The sequence below is a fragment of the Sus scrofa genome, chromosome 7 (genome assembly GCF_000003025.6).
Source record: "Sus scrofa isolate TJ Tabasco breed Duroc chromosome 7, Sscrofa11.1, whole genome shotgun sequence".
NCBI classification, from domain to species: Eukaryota; Metazoa; Chordata; class Mammalia; order Artiodactyla; family Suidae; genus Sus; species Sus scrofa.
Window position 1 is genome coordinate 30262680 of NC_010449.5, and position 16490 is coordinate 30279169.

A 16490-nucleotide genomic window follows, 5' to 3' on the forward strand; every position below is an offset into this window, starting at 1 on the left:
CCATTTCAAACACAAAGACCAGGAGTTCCCTGATGGTGCAGCAGGGTTAAAGATCGGGCGTCGTAACTGCTGTGACACGGGTTCAGTCCCTGGCCTGGGAACTTCTGCAAGCTGTGGCCACAGCCAGAAAACAAAAACATAAACACCATTCTTAGTTCACGGGCATACAAGAACACGCAGTAGGTTGGAGGGCAAGCCAACAGAAACAGGAAACAAATAAATACGGACATGACTCCAAACTGTGATGTGGGCCAAGAAGGAAAAAAGGACAGACTAACTGGGGAAGCAGGGCATTTCTCTGAAGAGAGTCCATTTCAGCATTAGGTTGAATAAGAAGGATCCAGACTTAGAGAGCGAGGGGGAGACTTTTCCATACAGAGGAGACACAGGTGCAAAGGAGCTGTGGTGGGAACATAGCATGGTGTCCTCCAGGAACAGAAAGGGAACAGTGCGGCAGGTGCAGAGTACACCCAGGAGAGGCCCAGGGATGTGGTCAGCACACCAGGTGGCCCAGGGCCCCTCCGACTGGCAAGCAGTTTGGAAGTTTGCATTTTATTTTATTGTTGTCACCTATTCCTGTGGCATATGGAAGTTTCCAGGCCAGGGGTCGAAACAGAGCTGCAGCATCAGAGCTGCAGCTGCCAGCCTGCACCAGAGCCATAGCAACAAGGCATCCAAGCCACGTCTGGGACCTACACCACAGCTCAGGGCAACCCTGGATCGATCCCTAACTGGCTGAGCCAGGCCAGGAAACAAACCCACATCCCCATGGATATAGCTGGGTTCTGGGTTTGTCACCGCTGAACTGCAACGGGAACTCCCAGAAGTTTGCATTTTAATCTAAGAGCAATGCAAAGTCAATAGGAAATTTAAGCAGGGTGATGAGCAGCTTTTTCTCCCAGAAGTGTTTGGAAGGAGATCCTGCAGGGTTTGCTAACGGTGGAAAGAGAGAGATCAAAAATGCCGCCAAGTTTTTGGCCTGAGTGCTAGAAGACAGAGCTCCCTTCAGGGCAGACAGACAGGCTGAGAGAGAGCAGGGAACACAAAGACTCCCCATGCGCCCTGGGTGAGGCGCCTGGGGAGGGGGCAGACAAGCCAAGCACCAGGCAGGCAGCTTCTCTAAAAGCAGCCACAAACCCTTAGAGCACTTAGAGTGCCGCATGGGATAAGCACTCACAGGGCCAGGCAGGGGAGGCACGCAGAGGGCTACTGTCACTCACCAGTGTCCCTGGCAGGGCCTCTCCTCTGAAGTTGGGGCACCTGCCCACCCACGCGCTGGCTGGCAGCCCCTTCCTCCTCCCACCTGCTTGCCCCTTCCGCACCCCCTCCACTGCCCCGACTCCTAGTTCTCAAGTCCCGCTGTTGTGACAGCAAGAAAACCGTCCTTATCCGCAAGTTAAGCTGGCTGCTCAGTCTCAACATGACAGGACACACGCAAGGCCCAGCAGATGGTGGGGCCTCTCCAGGATCAGCCTCAAAGGTCACCGTCTGTCACTGCCCACCAGGTCCAGCCTCTTCCGCATCGACGGAGTCACTCATGCTGACTTAAGGCCCAGCTACAAGCTGGACAGTGACACATCCTGCCGAGTGACTGTGTGCCAGGCACCGTGCTAGGCCTTTTCCGGACCTTAACCCTCCATCCCCACGCCGGACCTGAGACCCCTGTCACCCTCCTTTTGCACATGAGGACACCAAGGTGCAAACGGGCTAAAGAATTCCCCGAGGTGGCAAAAGCCGTCTGGCGCCAATGTCCAACTTCTTAACCACCAGGCCGCGCGACCTCCCCTGCTTGGAGCCTCGGGGTTTTTCTCCACTGCAACATGAACGAGGCGCTCAGTGAAATGATTTCTAGACCCCTCTGAGCTCTTACAGGTCAAGGATTGAAAACTGCTCCCTTCCAGGCACTTAGTAAGTGCTTTCTTCCCCACAACGATGGCTGCTCTAGGACAGGATCATCTTGGCTTGGCCACACTGTGGTGTAAATGACTGGTCTGGGGAGGAAATGCAGTGGAAACGCTGGAGCAGAGATGCAAAGCCCGGCCCGACTGGCTTCAGCACTGGGCTGTCCCCACGACAAGTACCGGGCCACAGCCTCCACGTTAAGCTCATCTCCAAACAGTACGCTCTATGTCCATCAAGACTCCTGGTCCTAGGACAGCACAGCCCAGACGCAGGTGAAGGGGGGATGGGAAGAGCCCCCCCACCCTACCCCCAAAGTTCAACTTTCCTGCCTCTGTAAATGGCTTTTCCATTTCTCGCCCAGCCTCTCATTTCTATCAGTTTAATTATTGAGGAGCCCTCTTGTCGCCAGCCTGGAACATTAATGCTGTTAAAAGGGATCCAGGGACTTCGGACCACGGCCAGCTGTCTCCTCTGGCTCTCCCCCACCTCCTGGCCTCTCTCCTTTGCCAACTCGCCCCCTCTCAGCCCCCTTCCTTCTCCCCCACCAGGCCTCTACCTCCCCGTCCTGCACTCTGTGCAGCCTGGGGGCCCCCTGCCCCCCTGCACCCACCCACCCATCTCTCTGGAACCTGAGGAGACACAGACAAAACAGAGGCCACAGTCACACGCCTATGTGTCCAGATGGGCAGAAACAAAGGACACCTGTGAGCACCTTTGGTCCCAGTCCCCTCACCCTGTCCGAGCCGTCCCTATCCTGGGGGCAGTCAGCACAGAAGGCACAGCCCATTCCCACCTGGGACACTGGGCGCCCTGGGAACAGGCTGTATGGCCCAGTGATGACAGTGACCTTTCCCAGAGGGTCCTGGGATCTCTTCCATCTCGCTACAAAGTGGGCCCTGGCTCCCACCTCCACCAATGTCACAGCCCCAAGGGCCTGATCTGGTTGTTTTACCATCTTTTTAAAACACCCAGAGCCACCAGGGTGTTTAATACAAAGCTCAGATGGGGACACTGCTGCAGCCCCCTCTGGCCTTCTCAGAGGCTGGGGGTGAGGCCCAGACCAGCCCACGCAGAGCTCCCACCCCACTCCCGCTGTGATAAGACTAGTCTAAGGGCCTTTCATTCCCACCACCTATCCCTGTGCCCACCCACCGCTCACCCCCACTTCTCCCCTGGCTCCCAGAAATGCCCCCGATTCCTGATGAATCACAGGATTGGGCAAGTGCAGTCCAGAAAGCATCCGAAAAAGAGGGACCCAGCCTCAGGGCTGCCATCCCTGCTTGAGGCCAAGCTGGGCACTCACTAACTCTGCAGACTTTGAGGAGAGGAGGGGCCACCTCCAGAGGCCAAGAATCTAACAGCAGGTGAGGGAGAGACCCAGAGGCTCCCTCACACTAACCTCCCTCCCTGCACACACACCCCCTTTGGCATACACGCGCACGCACGTGCGCGCACACGCATACTCACACACTCACACACGCACGCGTGCCCGCACACAGAGCAAACGAGGAGGCTCTGAGAGAGGAGCGGGCACATCATTATTGGTAAAATGCTTGTAATGTTTTTCTCTCTACCCGGTAGCTTTCAGTTGTTTTAGCAGCTTAGCGAAGCACTTGGCTCCAATTGAATTGCAAATCAGCAGCTCTTGCCCCAGGAAGAGACGAAGGGAGGCGGCAAGGAGGGGGCTGGGAGGCACCAGAAGGAAAGGGAGAGAGGTGTGTGCAAGGAAGAGGGGGAGAAGGAAGGAAACGAGCCAGGCCAGCCAGGTTCAGGGCTGAGGGCACCAGATGCAGGGGCCGCCCGCTCCCTCCAGGCTCTTCCCCAGCTCATCTCCATTCTCTGTGGGCTCAGTAGCCAATGCCTCATCCCAAAAAATCAGGACACATTTCTAACTATAATTTCGAGGTGGAGCGGGAGGGCCACACGGGGCTTTCTCAACCACCCAGCAGAAAAACATATCTTCCCTGGGAATTGCAATTATTTGAAAACAATGTCAAAACAAAAGTCTTGCTTTTTCACCCTGGCAATCTCCTACATTCACATTTCCATTCCATGCCTGTCTTTTAACCTGTCTACCTTCCTATCTACCTATATTTCTATTCCCTCTGTCTGGGCTTCTTAGATCTCTGTCTGCCCATCTCCTCCTCCCTTCTGTCGTTCACCAGCACCCCCCCACCCCTCCACCCACTCCCGCCTTAAGAAATCCCTGCAGAGGAGCAGAGGTGACCAAGGCGCTGCCCTCAGCTGTTTCAGCACCATGGTCAGCACCACGGGGCTGCGTCCCGCTGTCGTCCCGGGGACCACAGGTCAGCCCCGAGATCTCAGGTACTGCTAGGGCATGGGGGGGGACACACCCTCCCTCAGCTTGGGGGGGGCGGGGAGACAGGAGCTGGTCAGCATCCTGGGTGTGGAGGGCCCCGGCTGTTGTTGGAGGAGCATCTGGGGGGGGGCCACCCACCTTGAAGAGGCGGAGGATGTTGGCCACCATGATGGAGACTGAACTCGCCGAAGCACCGATGACGCCCACCACGCGCTCAGGTTTGGTGATGATGGGCGGGCTGCCACTGCCGCAGCGGACCTCCGTGCCGTCCTTCTCGATGAGCGCCTGCACAAAGGTCAGGGACTGCTCCAGGGCGTGGGTGTCCCTCGAGCAGGTGTCCAGAATGCGGGCGCCCAGCGTGATGTTGGGCAGCAGGTCCGGGTCGTTGTTGATGCGGTCCAGGGCAAAGAGCATGGCCTCCAGCCGGTGGATGCCCTTTTCCTTCTTGAGTTCTCCGCAGGCCTTGCCCTCAGAGCCGCGGCCGTGCACAGGGAACAGGCCTCCCAGCGTGATGTCACCATCTATGCGGATGGAGTTCATGTGGGGGTGGCCTTTGGGCTTCCCCAGGGAGGAGGGCACCCAGGGCCCATAAAGGCTGAGCACCAGGCAAAGGGGCAGCCGGGCCCACCACCAGCCCCAGCCCCTCTTCCCAGGCATCTCGGAAATCCCTAGAGACCCATAAAGGGCAGGCCTCGCTCCTAGCCTTGGTGGGCCCCTGGCCCCACAGCCTGGGGGAGCATGGGCAGAGCAGCCCCCACCGGTCTCTCCAGGGCGGCTTCAGCAGCGCGGTGGCTGAGGGCGGCCAGCGGGCTGAACCATGCTGGTGCTCCCAGCCCCACGGGCAGCGGCAGGGAGCGGTCGGGCTGCAGCAAAGCTCTGCGCTTGGTCCCCACGTCCTGCAGGCCTGTTCTTGGTGGAGGACTGTGCACGGAGGAGAGTGCCCCCAGCTCTGCGTATCTTGGCATCAAGGAGAAAACAGCTTCAGCGCTTGCCTCCTACCAACCTTAGAAGAGAGAGACAGGGAGAGAATCAAACAGAGGCCCGAAGAAGACGTTAGCTATTCTGATCTCTCATCAGGAGCCGGGGAGAAGGAGAAGCTGGAGGTTATCACCAAAGACTCCGTCAATCTCCTGAACTTGGCTGCTGCTCGACTTTGGGTGAAATGGGAGAACCTGAGGCAGGAACTGGGTCATGTTTGAAGATTTCCGAAGGCCTGTGCCCACTGCCATCAGAAGCCCGGGCAGCGGAGAACAGGCTCCCCAGGGAAGAGCCAGGGCAGCTTGGGGAGAAGAGGGGCCCCCACCACACGCGCCCATGAGAAGGAGCAGGCGGAGACTGTCCCAGCCACACTGCCCATTTCAGAGATGAGGAAACTGAGGCTGGGAGCAGGAAGGCCCCTGGCCGGGGTCACTCAGCATGACGCCACCTGGATCTCAGTTTCCTGACTCCCAGCTCTGGAACCGGACACACCTAGGCTCCTTGAGGCCTCGGGGACAAGGAAAGCCAGCAGGGGCCTCAGGAGAAGAAATCAGGCTGGGAGCTACTCGGCCTGAGGCCTGGAAGAAGCAGGGTCTGCGGGAGTTCGGGGTTCTCCCTCAGAGTAGGGCTCGGGTCCTGGCCTGAACGCCTACCCCTACCCCGTCGCTGGGATGGTTGTCATCATTACTGTTGTTGTGATTAAATATTTATTAGAGGAGGGAACACCAGCTCTTCCCCTTTCTCGCTGCTAATCTGGGCTAATTTCCCCAGGGGTTCCTTCAGCTTCCTTTGAAGCCAGCCCCTCCCTCCCCTCGACATAGGAGGCCTTGGGGAGCAGGGCTGAAAGCTGAGTCAGTGTTCGGCTGGGGCTCACCCCAGGCCCCGTCCCCACGGCTTTGTCGAATGAAGACCAGCAAAGCCGCTTGCCCGTTCTGTGCCTCGGTTTCCCGAGCCATTTGGAAGCAAAGCTTGTGTCTGAAATGGGATGTTTCCCTGGAGACATGCACCCTCCATCAAGGCCTCAGACCCCCCACCCCCACCCCCCAGAGGCCTTGAAGCTCCAAGTCTGCGGAGGGAGGAGGGGAGGAGAGGGTACAGCACCCAGGCTCCAGCCTCAGCTCCTGGGCCTCCCTGGGCAGCACCTTCCTGCCCTCACCTCACACCCCACCCCTCATCAAACTGCTCCCTCCCCCATCAGCCCCTCAGAAGCCAAAAGCATGGCTCTTCATTCTCCTTAGCCCCCTCCTGCAGGAGAACCAGGAGCCCAGAAGCATCATAAAGTCTCCCAAAGTCACACAGCAAGTGCAGATGGGTGAGGACTCAAAGATAGCACCAGCCACGCTGAGAGCCTGGGACAGGGAGCCAGGACCCCATGACCTGGGGTGGGGTCAGGGTTCTGGGGGAGACTGAAGGGCTGTTAAAAGATAAGGGGAGGGGGCAGCTACCCTGCACAGAGCCCTCATCAGCGCTCACACCCTTGTGTGAGTGAGTTTACCACGCCTCTTTCCCAGGGGCCGTGGGGACTGAGAGGTCCTGCGTACCATCTGTGGAGGCCACGACCAGGCAATTCAGAGGAGACACAGGAGAAGCTCAGACACCCCACAGGCCTGCCACCACCCTGCTGGAGGCGACCTGTCCCTGAGGGAATCCTCAACTTCAAAATCTGTAAGTGGATGTGCTGGAGTAAGATCCAGACTGTAGGCCACATGGTCCCCGGGACGGCCCTTCAGTTGTCACTGTGATGGAAGGGAGTCACCTGCATGGCTGTATCCAGGCAGGGGTCAGAGGTGACATGGGTGGGACACAGCCTGCTCAGTGAAACACTGTCTTGTCCAAATGCCAAGAGTGCCCCGTGGAGGAGAGGCAACAGCACATGACAACTCCCAGCTGTGGGCCAGCCACCGTCCAAGGGCTCTGCTGACGTTTTCTCGGGTGACACTCACGTCCCTACACGCTAGGGCGTATTTGATCCATGTCACACAGGTGAGGAAGCTGAGACACCCCTCACATGGGGACACAGCCCAGGGACACAGAGCTTGGGTGGGCTGCCCAGACCCTAGCCACGCCGGCGCTGGCCCACGGGCTCCCTCTGGCCTGTCCAGCTCTAGCTTCCGGGGGGTTCAGGCCCAGGTTCCCTGAATTTCAAATGGAGGGATTCTTAGCATTGCGACAGGCAGTGCCAACGCTGCAGCAGGGTGGGTTCAGGCCGGGAACCGATGTCCAGCAGCTTCTGACAGGCGGGCCCTGCTCAGGCTTCCAGATCCTTCGTGAGGGATCAACATTCACTTCTCCTTGAAGCCTGAGCACCTCTGGGCTGAGCAGTACCCACAAAGACACACACACACACACACACACACACACACACACACACACACACACACGGTATCCAGGGAAGGACCACATGGGGATGAAGCCTCAGCAAGCAGAAAGGCAAATCCTTACAAGATGAGAAGCGCCCCAAGGCCCAGGCCCCGCCCCAAGGTGGCAAGGTGCCCGCAGGCCTCCCTCCCCAGCACGGGGTCCCCACTTGCCCACAGGGGTCCCGCTCCAGCCCTCAGTCCCACCAGTCTGCCTTTGCTGAGCTTCCAGAATAGCTGGGCAAACCTCCACCTCTGTCAGCCTCCCCTCCTTCCTTTGATCCTGCCTAACAGGCGCCAAGGAAAAGTAAAAATACCAGAGTGAAAGGAACCCAGAGAGCAGGGCTGGGGGGAGCAGGGCGGGAGGGGAGACTGCCTCCCCCACGGGGCCCTACCTGCGGGGAGGGGAGCTGGGGTGGGGCTTGGAGCCCCCAGCCACCCCCGCCCTCAGGGTCCAGAACAGCAGGAAAGCTCAGACGTGGGGCAGCTGGGGTCCCTCCCCAGGCGAAGTGGCCAGCATGGCTGCAGGTCTCACCAGCTCCCCTTCAGGGGGGTCTGACCTCCCCTCCTTTCCCGCCTCCCTCCTGGCCCAGGCCACTGCCCTCTGCCGCCCTGGCTGAATTGTGTGGCTCCGGGGAAACAGAACCAGGCAGGAGGCATGAAGAGCAGAGGAAGAGCGATACCTTGCTGGCCAAGGGCATTTTCCGGAATATTCTCTTCAGTGAAAGGGGATGTGAGGAGACTGAGGGGGGGTGGTTGCTGTCTACCCTCCCCCCACCCCCCCCCAACCAGCTGAGGCCCTCTCAGGTATCTGAGGAACTCGGGAAAGCCGCCTCGGTCACCCCTTCCAAGTTTTAACAAGCAGGACTCCAGGCTCCTCTCCTGTGTCACCTCAACCCTTTCCTCTGCTGCCAGCGCCTGGGCCACAAAGACCTGCAAACCACAAAACCACAACCAGGAGAGCTCCCCTGCTTTACTAAACAATAGCCGAGTTTTCACGGAGCTGCCTTTTTTATCCCTCAAAGCTAAGGAGACAGAATTCTCCAGAACACAAAATAAAGGGAAGGGACCCTGCCCTCTGCTCCCGGGGGAGGGGCCACAAATAGAGGGGCCTCACCTCCAGCCCTCAGAGGGAGCTCGGGCTGGGCTCCTCCGCCAGCCAGGCCCCCAGGGGCAGACCCAGAGGGGGCTCCAGGCCACCCCCCACCTCTTGGGGGCCCCCTCCCCCTCCGCTTTCCCCTTCCCCTCAGCACCTGCTTCACCTCGGCTCACTTTCCCTCTGCTGCGCCTGCCCAGCCTAGGTGCTCAGAGAGGAAACTCCTGAGCCATTTAGAAGCCCCACCCCCAAAGGGGAAAGTGAGGGAGACCCCAGGCCTCTCCCCTCCTCTGCACCGCACCCCCACCCCCACGGGAGCCCAAGACCGCAGGCCACTTGTGAGGCCCCCTCTCTCCTGTGCCCAGGGAACCTGCACCTGCTGGGTAGAGGTGTGGTTTGCCAGACAGGCCTAGACCCAGGGAGCAGGGGATCAGAGCCCTCTCCACCCCAGCTACACCCACGACAAAGCCCATATTTTGATCCCCAGCTGCATGACTGGGGTCCCTGGGGAAGGGGGGTGACGGATCCACTCCCTCAGCCCCTGGCAGCACAGCCCTTTCCCCACCTGGACCATATGGAGAGGGACTTATGTCCTGCTCATCCTGCTGTCCCTGCACTCAGCCCGCACAGGGCCTGGCACCCCTCCGGGGTGAGGGGAGGTGACTGAGTGATGCCTGCCCCACCCCCGCCACTCCCAAGTCATCTTTTTCTATGTGAGTAGAAAGAGCAGCCCTGTTCCCAGGCACTCACCCAGCCCAAGCCATGTCCTGAAAGCAAGAAGGAGGGCACGGTGGGGTCTGGACCCCTGCCCCTTCCTTCAAGTCCTTCAGCTGCTCACCAGCCTGACCGGGAACACTCCTGGGTTCAGAAACCCCAGTTCTCACCTCAAAGGCCAGTTCCACCAAAACCAGGTCCTGATTCAGAAGTGACCAGCTCTGTGCTGGGCAGGCGGTGGGCTCTGAGAAATATGTGTGGAAGCAAAGGAGGAAGGGCCAGAGGCAATCGTTCCTGAGCTTCACGCCCAGGGAAACTAGAAGGGGACATTTGAAACCAGTTGCCCAAGCTTCCCCACCTTCTGATTGCCCCCAGCCTTCTCCTTGGAAGGCTCAACTTCAAGAGAGCAACTGAGATGCTTCCTCCTCCAGGAAGCCTGCCCTGATTCTTCCAGTTCCTGTTCCCTCCTTTCTCCGCAGTTAATGCCATAAAGCCTCTCTCTGTGTTGTTACCTGGTGTTGATGAGCCTGGGAGCAGGTTGGGGACCTGTGTGCACCGCACCGCCCTCATCTCTGTAAGCCCCATGCCTAGCCCAAAGCTCAGAACGCAGGAAATTTTCTGTAAACAACCAGACAATGCCAGGTCCCTGCCCAGGGCCAGCATGGCAACCCCACTCACCAACGCAGAGCCCAGGGCAGGGCGTGAGGTCTGCAGCAGCAGGCCGGGTCCGTGGCGTGGGACTCAGATCCTACACTGAACGCTTTATAACCCTCTTGTGTGGTCAGGCACAGAACATACTCCACGACCATTCAGTTCCTCCCTGTGCTGTCCTAATCTGTGCTGAGCTCCTGCCATGCGCCAGACTCTGCTCTGGGTACTGGGGAAATGCTGGGAGTGAAAAGAGATGCAAACATCGGCCCTGGGAAGCCAGGCTCCCAGTGGGGGTGGGGCAGGAGACAGTAAATACATTTACACGCAGAGGAGTGGCGCTTTCGGGGATCAAGGGACTATGATGACAAATAAGACAGGTAAGGAGAAGGGGAATAACCCAGTGGGGCTTCTTCAGAAAGAGATAGTCAGGGAGGGCTTCTCAGAGGAGGTGGCACTCCAGCAGAGATGAAAAACACTAAAGGCATGAGCCACTGATCTGCAGGAAAGCATCCCCAGCGGAAAGAGCAGCACAAAGACCCTGAGGTGCGCATGCGCTCAGCGTTCATTGCTCAAGGAACGGCCAGGAGGTCGGCATGGCCGGAGGGTAGTGGGAAGTGAGAGGGACGGGAGAGGAAGACAGAGAGGGCTCCCAGTGCAAGATCCAGCAGGGCCCTGTGGGCCGCGGTATGGACAGAGAAGACACCTTGAGCACAGCGGCTCAAGGGGCTCACGACGAGGAGAGAAACCCGAGTTTCATAGGGCAGCCACCTGCTGAGGCCACTGCAGCTCACATCTACTGGAGGGCAAGACAGGCACATCTCACTGGCAGTGGGGCCCACCAGTTAAGCCCAGAAAATGCCTAGCCTTGGAGCTCCCTGGTGGCTCAGTGGGTTAAGGATCCAGGCCCAGCCACCAAGTTCATACTTGCTCAGGTCTCCTTCAACCAGCAGCCCCCCCTTCCCCATAGACCCCCAGCCTCTCTTTCCCACCCCAACTCACCCCACCCCACCAGCCACCACCATCCCAGTTTCTAGCACAGCACCCGAGTGGGCAAGTGTCTTTGTTTGCAGCGGTTGCTATGCTATTACGGGCTTCCCTCTAAGGCTGTTTCTTCCTCTCTCCTCCTTCTTCCTGTCCCTCTCCCTAACCCCGGCACTGCCCTGGAAAGCTGGGGCCTGCTGGCCTAGAGAGTCGAGTCGATGTCCAAACTCCACCATCTTGCACAGCCGCAAATGGCACCATGGCTGTGGACAAGACTTCCAACCCTAGGCCACCCTGAGGCCAGGCACAAAGTAGGGGCAGTGACATCTGAGAAGCCAGAAACGTAAGAATGGGGAGTTCCCGTCGTGGTTAACGAATCTGACTAGGAATCATGAGGTTGTGGGTTCGATCCCTGGCCTTGCTCAGTGGGTTAAGGATCCAGCGTTGCCGTGAGCTGTGGTGTAGGTCGCAGACGCGGCTCAGAATTGGCATTGCTGTGGCTCTGGCGTAGGCTGGTGGCTATAGCTCCGATTAGACCCCTAGCCTGGGGACCTCCATATGCCGCGGAAGCAGCCCTAAAAAGAACAAAAAGACAAAAAAAAAAAAGGAAGAAAGAAAGAAACGTAAGAATGCAGGTCAAGTCCCAATCTTTTTTTTTGGTCGTTGTAGGGTTGAATGTGCAGCATACGGAAATTCCCGGGCTAGGGGTCCACTCGAAGCTACAGGTGTGACATATGTCACAACCACAACAAGGGATCCAAGCCTCATCTGTGACCTACACCACACCTCACGGCAACACCGGATCCTTAACCCACTAAGCAAGGCCAGGGATCGAACCTGCATCCTTATAGATACTAGTCAGTTCCTTAACCCACTGGGCCATAACACGGGAACTCCTCAAGTCCCCAATCTTCATTTCTATGTTCAAAGCTAAAATAACCCTGGAACAATGAAGCATTTTGACTAGAAGTCACAGCCCCAACCAGAAACAGGTCCAGAGGCTAGTTTCTGTCTCCGGGAGGAAACAAGGGGCGGCTGGGAGGGTTGAATGCAGGGGACGTGGGGCAGGACCCAAACCTCCTGGTCCCGAGGCAGGTGGCCCGGCCTGGACAAGCAGCCAGCTGAGCTCTTGCGGGACCTTGTCACCGCCAAGGGGTGACCAGTGCTTTCTCCCAGAAGAGCGAGGCTTAAGGAGACACCACAGCCTGTGCTTGTGGCCACAAGTGGCCCGAAATGGTATGGGCTGTCATTATGGGCTGGCATTTCCCAATTACTGCAGATAATATCTGCCTTAATTGAATGGGGTCCAGATAATGTCATTATGCACTGAGCTCCCCGATTTATTGAATATACGTGTGTACACATGTATTTATGCCTCACTGCTGCCAGGAGATTGCTAAACGGTGAGGTTAATAATAAAACATTTCGACGGGAGTCATCAGCTTTAATTTAAGGGGTGATTTTTACGATCCTTGTGGTGCTTGTGTTTTCTGAGGAGCCAAGGGAACCTCAGATAGGCGGCAGAAGGATCCCTCAGGCCTGCGGGCTGGGAGGCTGTGGGCAGGGCTGTGGGCCAGGCTGCATCTTTCCTAAGCAAGTTCTCTTTCTAGGCCTCCCTTTCGGGAGCAAGGCCCGGACATAGAAAGAGTGCAGGGGCGGTGGGGGTGGCAAGGCAGAGCCCCCGGAGCTTACCCCAGGACTGGCAGGGAGGAGGACGCTGGCTGGGAACTCGGAGCTGCATGGGGCTGGGCTGGGAGGCAGGAGGGAGACAGGGACAGAGGCAGAGCAGAGGCCAGAGGGAGGCCAGAAACTGCACAGCCAGGAAAGCAACAGAGCTCCCAGCAGCGACAGAAGAGGCAGCCTGCACTTTGGCAAGGGCCAAAGGCAGTGAGATCTCTAAATTAATTTTTGATAGTCCCCTGCTAACTGGGGCAGAGTTGACTCGGCAACAAGCCCTTCCAGCTCTTTCCTACAACCAGCACCAGGGTGGGAGCCCCAGAAAGCTGGTGGCCTCTGCTCGGGCCCGCTGCCCACCAGGGGAAGCCAGGCCCCTCAGCCTCCTCCCTCAGGTCAGCCTCCTCCCTGGGCTCGGCCTGGGCAGCCGGCAGCTCTGCCAGCCCCAGTGAGCAGGGCCGAGCCCAGATGCCAGCTCCCCCGCGTCTTCTCCAGGCGGCAAAGGCGGTATCGCTCTGCAGAAGTGAGATAACCTTCCAGCCAGCAGCCGGCGGGCCCAGCTGCCTGGGCTGCCGGAGGGGCCTGCCGGCTGGAAAGTTGGGTGCTAGGCCGAGCAGAGGAGGACAGCAGGGTGGACAGATGTCTTGGGGTGGGTGGTAATTAGGGGCTGCCGGGCTCCACGCTTGTCTAGGGCGGAGGATGTATCTATGGCTGTAATTATAAAGCTCAGAAGTCCATGGGTCCTGGCCCCATCTTTTCCTGCCAGCTGTCCCCCTGCAGCAGGGCGGGCTCGGGTGTGGCCAAGCATCATGGGAGCTGGGCTGGGGACCCCTTGGGGAGCCAGTGAGGGGGCTGCAGAGCCCTCCAGGTCTGCGCCCGCCCTCTGACCCCCCTGGCCAGCACATCGCTCACTCCCAGCCTTGCTCTCACCTACCTCGGCTGCCTGCCTGCCTGCCTGCCGCTGTGCAAGGCGCTCCCTCCTGGAGACGTCACGCCGCCAACAGAATGAAGCCGCCCAGACGCAGGTTGGGGGAGGAGGGAGGAGGGAGGAGCGCCTGTGCTAGGCCACTGAGGCCGGGAAGGCAACCGCAGGCATGTCCCCGCCTCCCCCTGCCCCGGCTCAGGACCTGTTCACCGTGACACACCGCCGGCCCCCCACCATCCCACACAGCTCTCTCTCTCGGAGAGCCCACCCCTGGGAGAGCACTCCTCTGGATGAAGCATTCCTTCTTCCTCCCCCAGTCGCTCCCAAAGGCAAACGGCCTGGGAGGGGTAGCCCTGGAATCGACTATGACCTCAGGAGGGGGTAACTTGGGGGTATTTTTTTTCCCTGAAAGGCATTGACAGAGAGGGGAAAGTTGATGGCTGCAATGACAAAGTTGCAGGGACATGGAGACAGTGGCTACCCATTCGCCAGTGGGCAGGCACGCCCCTCCAGAGCTAAGCAGGGCTCCAAGGCACCACCCCCAGAGGTTCCCCACCCCTGCCCAAGAGCAGGACGGTAAGGGCTAGAAAGACCCGAAAAGACCCTCCAAGAAGTGGTCCTCTGGTGGGCCAGGGAGAGGGGCTCCCACCCTCCTCTCCACAGCAGCCAGGGCCTGCCCAGGGGGCAACCACACTCAAGAGCCTCCAGACTCCTCTGTGGGAATTCTCTCTGCCACGCCAGGAAAGCTCCTGCAGCTCCTCACCTTTGCCTGGAAGTTCTCGCACCACTGAGGCCTGCGAGGAGCAGGGGGTGCTCACCCAGGGCCTGAGGCCCAGCATCCCCTGTGGATCCAGGGCAAGAGGGGGCCCACCCAGGGGATGTCCTGGCGATAGGGCCATGGGAATGAGAACATTGCTCACTTCCACAGAGAGCTGGCCAGGAAGGGGGCTGTCCTGCAGACTGTGGGAAGGGGGCACCCAGGATGGAGATTCTTACAGCGTTGGCCGGTGCCAGCCCTGAGCCCCCATTTCACCCCAGCACGAGGGGGAAGGGCTATGGCTGAACACAAACACACACAACCCTCCCTCCACCAGCATCGAGGGCTTCCTGCCAGACTGACCGAGGGGCAGACAGTCCGACCACCGCTCCAACAGACACGTGGCTTGGGGCACCCCGTGAAGCAAGCCCAGCTCCGCCTGGCACAGCAGCTTCCTCCCGCGCCGGGAGCAGGGCCGGTGAGCCGAGTGGGGAGAGAAGCAAGGAGCCTCCTCCAGAAAGGACCTGAAGTCTGAAGGCGAGGGTGTCACTCGCGGCCTGGGGGAGGGGGCGCTCGTACGCTCGGGCCTCCGGACTCCCTGCCACCGCCACCGCCGCCCCATTTCAGCACAAACAGCCTCAGACCGCCCCGGTGCGGGGGCGCCGCTCGCAGTCAGGGCCTCCACCTCCCGGCCCCGCCCCCGCGCGGGGAGGGGGCGCTTCCAGCTCCTGGGAGCCGGGGAAGCCCGACCCCGGAGTCCGGGGACACCCCCCCAAAACACACACACACACACACACACAAACACACACACGCACACCCGCCCCGCGGCCGCCTAGAGGTTCATCAGGGTCCCAGAAGCACCTGACCCTGAAGTCCCGGAGCTACCGGGAGACCCCAGAACCTGGGGTGCCGTCCCAACCCGCCTCCGCCCAGAGCAAGCGGCCTCGGGCTCCCAACGCGGGGAGCCGGACGCCGCGCGGGTGCCGGGAAAGGAGCAGAGGCGAGAGAGGCTGCCGCTGCCCTCCCGCCGGGAGACCGCAGGGAACCCGGGCAAAGAACTGCCCGCGCCCCCGCCCGCCCCGCTCTCCGCAGAAGGGGCGCCCTGACGCCGCCGCCGCCCCTACCTGAGCGCGGGCTCGAGCCCCCTATCCGGTGGAAGCCGACCCGACCCCAGGCACAGAGACACTCTCCCCCAAGCCCGCAAAAGAGTCGCTGCCCTACTCCGTTCTCGGGGCGCCGGCAGAGCCCGGCCCGGCCCCGAGGGGAGACCCTCCAGCCCGGGTCCCGCGCCCTCCAGCCGGGAGGGCTCCGGTCCGCCGACCTTCCTCCGGGCAGCTCCGAGCGCGGGAGCTCGGCAGAAGCCACCTCCCAGAGCCCCGGAGCGCCCGCCGCAGCCCGCGCCCCAGAGGCCGGAGGGCACGGTCCCCCTGCCCGTTCCCCGCGGGCCACAACTCACCGCGCGCAGGCGAGGGGTCGGTGGTGTGGGAGGCGGCGGCCGGAGGCTTGCTTCTCGCGGTGGCCCGAGCCCAGGCCCGGGCGCGAGGCGCTGACGCTGCGGACCGAGCCCGGCGCGGAGCCGCCCGGAGTCCGGGACGCAGCGGGGACGAGCTGGCGGCCGCCTGGCCGGAGCCGCCGCCAAGCGCGCGGCGGTCGGGCTGCTGCTCCGGGGACAGCGAGCCAGGGAGCGGCGGCCAGCCCTGCTTCCACCGCCGCAGAGCCCGGCGTCCCAGCGCTCCAGGGCGCGGGGTCCGGCCGAGGGCTCGCAGCTGGGAAGGGAGTGGAGCGGGAGCCGAGCAGCGAGCGCAGCCGGCCGAGAGGCGGGCGCCCGGAGGCGCCGCGGCAGCCGCTCGGCAGCAGGAAAAAATGAGAGCGAGCGAGAGAGCGCGCTGGAGAGCGAGCGAGAGAGGGAGCGCGAGACGGGCAGAGCGAGCGAGGAAGACGCCGGGAGGGGAGGCTGCGGGAGGGGGCGGGAGCCCCGAGCACGAGGGGGCGAGGGGACCGCAGCCGCTCAGCCCCGGCGCCCGCTGCTGCTGCCGCACTCGAGAAAGCGCGAGCCTGGCCGCCAAGTTTGCGCCGCAAGTGCGGCCGAGCGCGCGATTTCCGCCGGCCTTTTAAAGAGAGAGCCTCTGGGAGCC

General features: G+C 60.6%; 1 protein-coding gene across 1 annotated transcript in view; it reads right to left on the reverse strand.

Moving 5' to 3' along the window:
- Positions 1 to 15900, reverse strand: part of GRM4 (glutamate metabotropic receptor 4) — a 98857-nt gene extending 82957 nt beyond the window's left edge. Inside the window, 2 exon segments of the mRNA XM_021098606.1 lie at positions 4361 to 5225; positions 15812 to 15900. Of these exon segments, the coding sequence (XP_020954265.1) occupies positions 4361 to 4879 (519 nt within the window). The 5' untranslated portion in view covers positions 4880 to 5225; positions 15812 to 15900.